At 47.4% G+C, this 11,178-nt stretch overlaps 1 protein-coding gene across 1 annotated transcript in view; it reads right to left on the bottom strand.

Moving 5' to 3' along the window:
• Positions 1-2,932: 2,932 nt before the first annotated feature.
• The window catches only part of LOC112075050 (transient receptor potential cation channel subfamily M member 2-like), a gene marked incomplete at its 3' end in the record, with an annotated part of 39,474 nt that continues 31,228 nt past the window's right edge, over positions 2,933-11,178 (bottom strand). Inside the window, 4 exon segments of the mRNA XM_070440749.1 lie at positions 2,933-3,065; positions 3,230-3,397; positions 6,947-7,309; positions 10,602-10,723. Of these exon segments, the coding sequence (XP_070296850.1) occupies positions 2,933-3,065; positions 3,230-3,397; positions 6,947-7,309; positions 10,602-10,723 (786 nt within the window).

Here is an 11,178-nt window from a genome sequence, read left to right as displayed (position 1 = left end):
GCCTGTGTCGTTCCTTTGTTAGTATTTAACCCTGTGTGTTCGCTCAGTTCTTTGCTCAGTGTTTGTATGTTAGCACCCAGCCCCAGCCCCAAGCCTTGTTGTGAACAATATATTTTTCTCTTGTTTGGATTTTCACGAGGTTTCTGGTTTTGTTCATTGAGTGTTTTGGATTAGTCTTTTGAGGTTTCGTTTTTTCCGCTTGCTGTTCTTACCACTTTGTGGATTTTCTTTGTATTTTGGAAGATATCCCTTTTTGCCTCTTGGCTGTGTATTTTGGACTTTGTGGATTTAGATTCTTTGCCTGAAGATCTTGTTCTTTAATTAAAACACCATCTCTACGTACTGCTGTGTCTGCCTCATCTTCTGGGTTCTCCGATTATTAGTGACTGTTTCACCGCACCGGGGTCCTGACAGATGGAGGACCTTTCAATCGCTGATAGATGTTTTGGTCCCCTTCCCCAGATCTATACCTTGACACAATCCTGTCTCGAAGCTTCTATGGACGATTCTTTCGACCTCATGCTTGGTTTTTGTTCTGACATCACTGTCAGACTGTGAGACCTATATGGACAGGTGTGTGCCTTTCCAAATCATGTCCATAGAATTTCCACAGGTGGACTCCAATCTCTTGTAGGAACATCAAAGGATGATCAATGGAAACAGGATGCACCTGAGGCTCAATTTCAAGTCTCATAGCAAAGGGTCTGATACTTATGTACATAAATTTAATGTTTTACAAATTTTGCAATAATTTAGAAAAAAACCTGTTTTCTCTTTGTCCATTATGGAGTATGGATGAGTAAATATCTTTGGAACGGGAAATCGGATTATTTTAATTTAAAATCAATAGGCTGTAATGTAACAAAATGCTGGAAAAAGTTAAGGGGTCTGAAATACTTCTGAATGCACTGTATAAGCCCTTAATTATACCAACAATGCTAGTTTTTTTAGCGGAGGAAACATATTGCCAAAATACACTAAAGCAAAAATAGTAAACAATTGAAATAACAATAACAAAAGGCTATAGTAGGAAAGGTTAGCCAGGTGAGCTGGGTCAGGGTGAAGGTGAATACGGGTTAGTCTGAAGCCGGAGCGGCAGAGATCAAAATGTAAGGGAGTAATAACGGCGTGCCAATTTGGAATATGCCTCTAATGCAAACTAGGAGTTGTTCCATCGGAAGGGACGGCCCACTCAAAGCGGCGCCAACCTTTCGTTGATCTCACCACAAAAAACTCTATAGCCCACGTTCTGGATATTTAAATGAATGTATTAATTCTATTGACGGCCCCACTTTTACATCTTTCTCACTATCACGAAATTAACCAGAAATTGCAATTCTACACAACCAAGTCTCCGCACTCTTCGCCATCCAGCTGGCAAAATACTGACCATAACTCTATCCCTCTTGATTTCTGCTTACAAGCCAAAAACTTAAACAGGAACCGCCCCACAAGGGAAGTACACGCAGATAGGAATTGCTCAAGCTTAAAAATAGGCCCAAGCATCGGATTCAATCTCTCGAGATGAAGTGGTGCGGATTGATAAAGCTACAAGACGCTGTTTTTTAGTTACGCTACGCACAATCCGTTGTGAGCCCACTGCGGTTTAATTATCTAGCGGGAGTTTTCCAAACCATCATGTCTACACTTCGGGGCACTTCCTTACATTAAGCTGCAATTCACCCATTTAAAGTACTCAATACTGAGAGACTTGATGATTGAATCGCTACTACGTCGCACTCTGATGATTCCCTCGAAGTAATGATCGGCAGCATCAATTCTGTAAGTGACTGATGTCGTAAATTGTGATGCAAGCGAAGTGCAGAACCAAATAAAAAGAGCTGATCCACGCGAATTACAACAAGTCAAGAGGAAACCCACACCAACCTGTAACCTGCCCAACAGTAGCACACGAGCCTAACCAGAACTGAACTACACCTGGAAGGGGGCCAAAACTAAATGCCCTTCTATGCTACAGCAGCTTCGAATTGGCGGTAAAAGGCCCCAAAACCACCTTGAACCGAATGGGACGAAGTAATGACGTTTAGTGCAAACCCTCAGGGGCACGTCCCATTGTTTTCTCCTGAGCTCTATGGAAGTATAGTACCAACATAAGCAACCCCAATCTACAATCAAGCAAAGAGTTTACTTGTAAATTAAGAAGCCTTTTCAGGTGCAATCAATAAAAGAGCAAGGAAAAAACAAAAGGTTCAAAAAAGGTGCAATGGGGACATCTAGTGACACAAACCAGAACAGTCCTGGCCAAAATCTGACACCATCATTCTTAAATGGAATTAGTTTGAAACCACCAAGGCTCTTCCTAGAGCTGGTCGCCCGGCCAAACTGAGCAATCAGGGTAGAATGACCTTCGTCAGGGGGGTGACCAAGAACTTGTTGGTCACTCTGACAGAGCTCCAGAGTTCCTCTGTGGAGATGGGAGAACCTTCCAGAAGTACAACCATCTCTGCAGCACTCCACCAATCAGGCCTTTATCGTAGAGTGGCCAGACGGATACCACTACTCAGTAAAAGGCACATGACAGTCCATGAGAAACAAGATTCTCTGATCTGATGAAACCAAGATTGAATTCTTTAGCCTGAATGCCAAGCGTCACGTCCGGAGGAAACCAGGCACCATCCCTACGGTGAAGCATGGAGGTGGCAGCATCATGCTGTGGGGATGTTTATCAGAGGCAGGGACTGGGAGACTAGTCAGGATTGAGGGAAAGATGAACGTAGCAAAGTACAGAGAGATCCTTGATGAAAACCTGCTCCAGAGCACTCAGGACAGACTGGGGCGAAGGTTAGTAAGGACATGTCTAATTGTGTCAGGTACTGTACCGATAGTTAATAAGGACAATATGTCTCAGTGTGAAGGCTACTGTACCGATAGTTAATAAGGACAGTATGTGTTAGTGTGTGGGCTACTGTACCGATGGCGTGTCTCTCATAGTGATTGGCCAGTTCTCTCATCTCCTCCGCCTCATCCTCCTCTTCCGCTCCTTCCTCAGCCAACTTCTTCAGGATCTTACTAGCGGCCAGAGCTGCTGACATACAGTCCCGGGACTGCACACAACAAACAAACATGTTAAGAGTAATAATGGTTTTTTAATCATATATTCTAATTTAGTCTTTTTCAAGCATTTTGCTTTAACTGCAGAATGAATACTTTGGGATAACTAGACAGTCCGTTCCATATTTAGACTGCCCTGCACTGGTTCCTACTCTACCTGCTCCCAGGCAATCTCAGCCAGCTCTTTCTTGTTCTGCAGGATAGCCCAGAGGAAAAGGTCTCCGCCTGGGTCTCTGAAAGTCTCCTCGCCCCTTTCTGAATCTCTCCCTGGTCCTCTGTCTGGGTCTGGCGAGGCCTGGAGCTCCAGCTGCTCTTTGGGTGGCAGCTAGAACAGAGCAAATAGGTAGATCAGTAGGCAGCTAGCACAGAGCAGATAGGTAGATCAGTAGGCAGCTAACACAGAACAGATAGGTGGGTCAGTAGGCAGCTAACACAGAACAGATAGGTGGGTCAGTAGGCAGCTAGCACAGAACAGATAGGTGGGTCAGTAGGCAGCTAACACAGAGCAGATAGGTGGGTCAGTAGGCAGCTAACACAGAACAGATAGTTAGGTTAGTAACATCCTCTGTTTCATGGAATCATGGCTCTCTCCGGATATACTGTCCCCGTCCATACAGCCAGCTGGGTTCTCAGTACATCGAGCARACAGGAATAAAGAACTCTCCGGGAAAAAGGAAGTGGAGATGTATGTTTTATGATTAACTACTCATGGTGTGATTGTGGTACTGTACAGGAAAGTCCTTTAGTTCACCCAACCTGGAATACCTCACAGCCGTGTATATTCCTCCTCAAGCCGATACCACGACATGTCTCAAGGAACTACACTGGGCTTTGTGCAAACTGGAAACCATATATCCCGCATTTATTGTTGCTGGGGACTTTAATAAAGCAGATCTGAGTAAACGCTACAGAAGTTTTATCAAAACATTGCCTGCGCTACTCCCGCAAAACCCCAGTCTCAACGTCAACAGTGACGAGGCGACTCCGGGATGCTGGCCTTCTAGGCAGAGTTCCTCTGTCCAGTCTCAACGTCAACAGTGAAGAGGCGACTCCGGGATGCTGGCCTTCTAGGCAGAGTTCTTCTGTCCAGTCTCAACGTCAACAGTGAAGAGGGCCCCCTCTTCGCTGGCGCCGCCATGCTCTGATGCTTGACCGTTTGCTCACAGGGCAGCAGTTTGCCTCTCCTGGTCTAAAAGTACCTCCAACGTCAAACAGTGACGAGGCGACCTCGCGTTTGGCCTATACCATGCGCCACCTTCCTGCTGTATCTTCACCGTGTCTGATCTTCCTTGTTGTCCCAATCTTAATCTTTTCCCTTATTACTTGAACCAGTCTGGTATATGAGAATTTTTCTTTGCAACTCCTCTGCCCGTAAGAATCTGGGCCAGCGTCCGGAAGTCGCCTCCTTCACTGTTGACGGTGAGAATCTTGGTTAGCCTTGGCGGAGTGATAAACCATCATATGAATATGAGCTACAGTTAGAACTTCTAGATTGTGACCCAGTGCCTGAGTTTTTCAAACTAGACACTAATGTATTGTCCTCTTCGTGACTCATGATAGCACTCATGTGCCCGGGGCCCTCTCGCACTCCTGGCATCTTTTCGGTATTCTGGTTAGCAGCCCAGTTTGTATCGTGCATGTTTGGTGAAGTGGTAAGTAGGTGACAACTAGTCATGTAGTAACGTGAGCATCTTTCAGTTATCTTTCGGCAATTTTCTCGCATGGAAATAGCCTTCATTTCCTCAAACAAGAACATACAGAGCGTTGTCTTGCGCATGGTTTGAGGCCTTGAGTAGCTCGAACTCCACAAATGGGCGTGTGGCTCTACATCAAACTGTGGACGGCTTCTATATGGGCAGCATCAAATCCGATCCCCTCATGCTTGCTACAGAAGCATTTGTCGCCGCCTACCACTCCTTACTCTCCTACTGACCGACCAATATCTTATGCTCTAAGTCGGCACCATCTGTTGTTCTGTCTTTTCTCTGCTCAGGAGCGTTGTACCATCACTGTTAACGTTAGCTGGCTCTAACTTGTCACTATACCAACTTGCAATATCTTCCCGTCACTTATCTAATGGCTATCTACCAAGTTTTGTGATCTAAGGAGCACATTGAACATACACCGCCATGTTTTCCGTAAGGCTGAACCTTTCTGCCAACAAAAAACATTTCAAATGGCTCTCTTTTTGAGAGTCAGTTGTACCCTTGTGATCTCTACTTAACGACCCTTCACCTTTTTTTCGAAACAACCCGTCGAGTCCCTAAGTATACGTCTCTCATATTAGATGGACCAAGTCTTCTCCCCTAGGGTTTATTACACTTGTCATGAAGGAATCTCGTAGGCAGTTCTACACATGCTAAAAGAGTCATCGCATAGAGTGACAGTATATAGTTGTAGCCTCGCGTTACGTTCCATACTGCAAAGTCTATACATTCCAGCTAGGCCTCTCTCCCCAGAAACCGAGGTAATCATAAGAAATAGGTCCTATCTCTATTCGATATAGCATATCCCTTCTTATCTCTAGTCTTGTTCTCAGCGACTCCTCAGCTACATGATAACCAGAGGAGATTTTAACCCCAGATAGAAAAAGCTTCATAATAACTCTCAGACTCGTGCGTATCCCAATCATGTGTTAGGCTGCCTATTTCGTGTATTCCTCTTGGCCAGCTCATGCATTTAGAGTCTAACCACTAGAGCCTTGTATATAGTCCTCTCGTATCTCAGATACAAGTATGTCTTACCGCTAACAGGACAAGCCTAACACAGAACAAACCAGAATGAAAGATTGATCTCATAATATAATTCCAGATAAGTTCTCTTACAATCAATTAACCATATTTCAATAGACCAAGACTGGCACCAAGCTTTGTCACTCACTAGAAACCTAGAGATAATATAGTTCCCAGAACTTCCATAGCTATAATTTCTTAAGCTGCAGGCAAGACATATACAAAAGAAAAACCACGAATGTCAGTTCATATATAGGTCTCTTCAAGTAAGCTCATACTATGCGAATGGATATTCACTAAGCTGGACAGCTGCTACTAGAACATCTCCAGAAATATAATATGTCCATTCGTATCATAGTTTCATACTAAGCACATGAGCAAGCCTGACAAGAGAGACCAGACCATATACTACGAGTCTTTGCTTCTATGTTAGTTATTTTGCTATCCATTTCCAGAACATAACAGGGCGAACAAAACCCATGATCGATCTTCCCAGAAATCAGAGACAGGATATATAAGACTTAACTCATGCATATCATCCAACAAATCATATTTCTTACACTGGCAGCTCTCACAAGAAAACACCATGAGAAACATATATAGGTAACGTCACTTCAAAATTAGACCATTGTTCATTCCCAGAACTTCCAATTTTTCACTAGCTAGCATGCTTACGACCGAAACCAGAGATATATATCTCAGTTTTCTAGTCAGTAAGAAACCAGATATATATTCTATTCTTAGTACTGGGCACCTCGCCAAGAAATATCTCTTCATAGATTTCTTCAGCACCACCAGATAGTACATATCTTCATAGTATTTCTAGCTAGCAGCTACAAGAAACCAGAGATAATAGTCTCATTCATAGTATTTCTAGACATCAGGCCAGCTAACGAGAAACCAAGAAGAATATAATAGGTCTCTTCATAGTATATTTCTAGCTAGCAGCTACAGAAACCAGAGATATATAGTCTCTTCATAGTATTTCTAGCTGGCAGCTACAGAAACCAGAGATATATAGTCTCTTCATAGTATTTCTGGCAGCTACACGAGACATCTAAATAACTGGCCACGATATTATGACACCAGATCCACTGCTTCTGTGACCATGGCGATGCTGTCTGATACAGTTTGATACTCACTGTGACAGCGACATCCTCCTTGGGCTCCTTTGGGTACCTGGTGGAGTGCAGGCCAGGCAAGGGGTAGAGGGGCTGGGTGAAACTGCCCAGTAGGTGGCGTATTTCATCCGAGACGTGACTGAGAGAGATGGCAGCGCCCCGAGGACTCAGGGTCTGACTCCGTCGACTCTTCTCGGTCTGGATGCGCTTGGCCAGGCGGCGCAGGAAGAAGCAGGAAGTGGGCAGCTGGGTGTAGAGGTCACACAGAGTGGTCTGGTCCTCCAGGAACTCTCTCAGACACACTCCGTTCTCCAGGAGCAGCCGGACAAACTGGGGCTTGTGGCCCAGCAGGGCTGAGAACATAGCCTGATGCAGGTCACTGGACTGGACAGGAGGAGAGGGATTTCTTCAACATGATAATAATACTGTCATCTTGAAATTACCTTTTAAAATACTACATTTTGTCTATAACCATTGACTCTGTGCCGGTACCCCCTGTATATAGCCCCGCTATTGATATTTACTGCTGCTCTTTAATTATTTGTTATTCTTAACTCTTACTTTTTGGGGTATTTTTCTTAAAACTGCATTGTTGTTTAAGGGCTTGTAAGTAAGCATTTCACTGTAAGGTCTACACCTGTTGTTTTCGGTGCATGTGACAAATACAATTTGATATGATTTGATTTTCCATCCAATTGGCGACAGATTTCCATGCGAATATTGTAAAATCCGCATAAAGAAAATATGTGCTGTGGTGTTGTTGCTGATAACAGTCAGTGGGTGATGACATAGTACACACAAAATGTCATTTTTCGCTGAAGTTTTTCATGTACCGAATAAACATCTAAAGGTCAATGTGTTTCCATTGTAAAATCTACCGATAGTTTTGTCACAGAAACTGTTGCATGAAACAGCAAATGTGCCTCCTCTGGTTTTGGCACTTGCACTCCATAGCCGAACACTGCGATTTACACTGTTAGGCTGTGCAAGGTAGGCTGTGCGTAGGTCTGTCGGGTACTGTCCCGGTTAGCTGTGCGGGTAGACTGCTTTGCGGGCTAGGCTGGCGGTTAGTCTGTGCGGATAGGCTGTGCGGTTAGGCTGTCGGCAGTTAGCCTGCGCGCTAGGCTGTGCGTGTATACGACTGCTTAGTAGGCTTGCGCGGTTGGGCTGTGCGGTAGCTGTGCGGTATGCTGTTGCTAGGTTAGCTTGCGGTGGCTGTGCGAGTTAGGCTGTGCGGTGTGCTGTCGGTAGCGTAGAACTGTGGGGTTAGGCTGTTGCGGATGTGGTGTGCGAGCTTGAATTATCTGTGCAGTAGGCTGCGGTTGCTGTGCGGTTTAGACGTCGGGTAGGCGTGCGGCTGGCTCGACATCTGTGCGGCGATAGGCTGTTGCGGTTGGCTGTGCGGTTAGGCTGTGCGGGTAACTGTGCGGTTGGCTGCGGTGGCGTGGCTACGGCTTGCGGTGACTGCTGGTGAGCTTGCGTAAGACTGTGCGGGTAGCTGTGCGGTGAGCTTGGTCGGGTAGGCTGTGCGGTGTTAGCCTGCTGGTAGCTGTGCTATGCGGGTGCTGCAGTGGCTGTGCGGTACTGTGCGGTACTGTGCGGTAGCTGTGCGGTAGCACTTGCGGTAGCTGTGCAGATGTAGACGTGCGTAGGCTGCTGTCGGGTAGCAGTTGCGGGTGTGCAGAGCCTTTGCGGTTACGTGCGGTAGTGTGCGGTAGACTGTGCAGGTAGGCTGTGCGGTCGTGGCTGTGCGGGCTAGCTTCGCGCGATGCTGTGGCAGTTGGCTGGTGTGATTGGATCTGGCGGGCATGCGTAGCGGTACGTGTCAGCTTAGCCTTCGCGGTTGCTGTGCGGGTGCTAGACTGTGTGCAGTCAGCTTGTGCGTAGACGTCCGCGGGGTCGCTGTTTGGGCGGGGTAGACTCTGCAGTAGCTCTTTCGTGGTTTGCTTGCGGTAGCGCTGTTGCGTAGGCTGTGCGTAGGACTCGTGCGGGTACGTACCTCTGCAAGTTAGCTGTGCGGTTAGGCGTTGCGCGCTAGGATTGCGTTAGCTGTCGGGAGCCTTTCGGTAGACTCTGCAGTCTAGGCTGTGCGCGTGATGCTTCGCGGCTAGCCTTGCGTGGGGTCTTATGCCTTCAGGTTAGCTTGCGGTTGCTGTCTGGTAGCTGCCCTTGGATGCTGTGCAGTAGGCTTTGCGGATCGGCTGTGCGGCTTAGCCACTGTGCGGTAGGCTTGCGTCTTGCCTTCCGTTTAGGCTGTGCGGTAGGCTTGTCGGGTTGCGCTGTGCGGATAACTTCGGTTACCGTAGCTGTCCGGTTGCTGTGCGTGCTATGCGTGCGCGCTAGCTGTGCGGGTAGCTTTGCGTAGACCTCCGCGTTAAGCTGTCGGGATAGGCTGTGCGGTTTAGACTGCCAGAGGTCTCTGCGGTGTTGGCTGTGCGCGTAAGGCTTTGCGGGTATGCTGTGCATTTAGGGCTGCTGCGCTGTTGCTGTCGCGGTAGCCTGTCGGTAGGCTGTTGCGTAGGCTGCGGCAGAGGCTGTGCGTTCAGCTCTGCGTAGTCTGCTGCAGTTGCTGTGCGAGTATGCTGTGCCAGTAGGGCTGTCGGGCTTGCTGTGGGCCTAGACCTGTGCATAGGGCCTGTGCGGCTTGGCTGTGCGGTAGGCTTGCGTATGGTCTGTGCACGTGTTAGCTGTGCGCGTGCTGTGCGCGAACTTTGCGGTTTAGGCGTTGGTTCGCGCTTGGGCTGGTGCGGCCTTAGGATGTGCGCGTACTGTGGCAGTTAGCTTGCGTTAGATTGGGCGCTGTCGGGTAGATGTGCAGGTAGCTGTGCGCTTTCGGCTTGCGTTAGTTGTGCGATAGGCTGCTGCAGGTAGCGGCGGTTGGCTGGCGGCGTTGGCCGTGCGGTTGGGGCGTGCTGCTGTAGGCGGGCTATAGCGGTGATGCTGGGCAGTAGCCGTGCGGGTTGCTTGCGGTAACTGCGTTAGCTGTGCGCTGCTTTCGCTATGGCTTCGGTAGGACTGTACGGTAGGCCTTTTCGATCTAAATGGTTTTTTTTATGTTGATCAATTATACCCCACTCTTCGTGTTGGACGGGTTATGTGTCGTAGTTCGGGTTGTGTATCGGGTATCTGGTTTCGTGTATCTATGTTTATCGTGTATCGTGGTATCGTGTTCGTGTTGTGGTTTCGTGGTATTCTGTTATCGGTGTGTTTCGTGCAATTGGTCGATGTGTTTCGTTTCGTGGTCGTGCGTTTCGTGGGTAATCGTCGTTTCGTGGTTTCGTGTATCGTGGTATCGTGGTTTCTGTATCTGTTAGTTTTCTGGACGTGTATCGTGGCTCTCGTGGTACTCGTTGTTTCTGTGTTTCGTAGGCGACGTGGGGTGGATCGTGTTCGGGGGGTCACTCTCTGGCGTTCTGGTTTCGTGGTATCGTGGTATCGTGGTTTCGTGGTATCGTGGTATCCAATTGTATAGTTATGACCTTCTCTCAGTGCAGCAACCCCCCAAAGGGCTTGGAAGAGCCTCACTGCTTCTTCTACACACTGCTCTGCCCGAAAGTTAGCCGAACCAATGAGGGGACACCGTACAACTGACTAACCTACCCAGCTTGCTGGTGTCCGGTCCGCCATGAGGATTCAATAGAGCGTGATGAGACAAGGAATCCCCCGCCGGCCTTACCTTCCACTGGCTATCCTCAGTGAAGATGTCAGTCTTAGCGATGTCCACTCTGTTCCAGGCTACGGCTAGCTCCAGTTGTCTCTCCCAGCGCTCCATCCCAACAGACTCACTGCTCCTGTTGGCTGGGAGGGGAGGAGGAGAGAGATAAACCTGGATTAGAACTAGGGCCGTCGTTTCTCTGAACTCTAGACCTTATAACTAAGGCAAAAACTGATATGGAAACCATTCTTCCAATGTGGAATTTAGAAAGTGACTTACTCTGCATCATTTAGCAGTAATGCCCATGCTTAGAGCTTAATATGGGACAGCCTGCAGTAGTCTGGTAATATGTGACACCAGGATGCATCAGAATGTCCAGATGAGGCACTCAGATTCTTCTAGATGATGATGAATGAGACTATTTACAGAACGTCTCAGTCTGAGAGACATCCTAAACTCAATCATCTACTTCAGGAAGTGTCAAAAAGAGTCTAAGGTTTCAACATTAACACACTGTCTGGAAACCAAGCGGACAATGTGCTGCTCAGGTACTCAGCATTAGTAATGTTACTCTGTGACTCAGCAGAAGAACCTGTTA

The sequence above is a fragment of the Salvelinus sp. IW2-2015 genome, unplaced genomic scaffold (assembly GCF_002910315.2).
Source record: "Salvelinus sp. IW2-2015 unplaced genomic scaffold, ASM291031v2 Un_scaffold2958, whole genome shotgun sequence".
In the NCBI taxonomy this organism is placed as follows: Eukaryota; Metazoa; Chordata; class Actinopteri; order Salmoniformes; family Salmonidae; genus Salvelinus; species Salvelinus sp. IW2-2015.
This window is presented reverse-complemented; position numbering and strand designations above follow the sequence as displayed.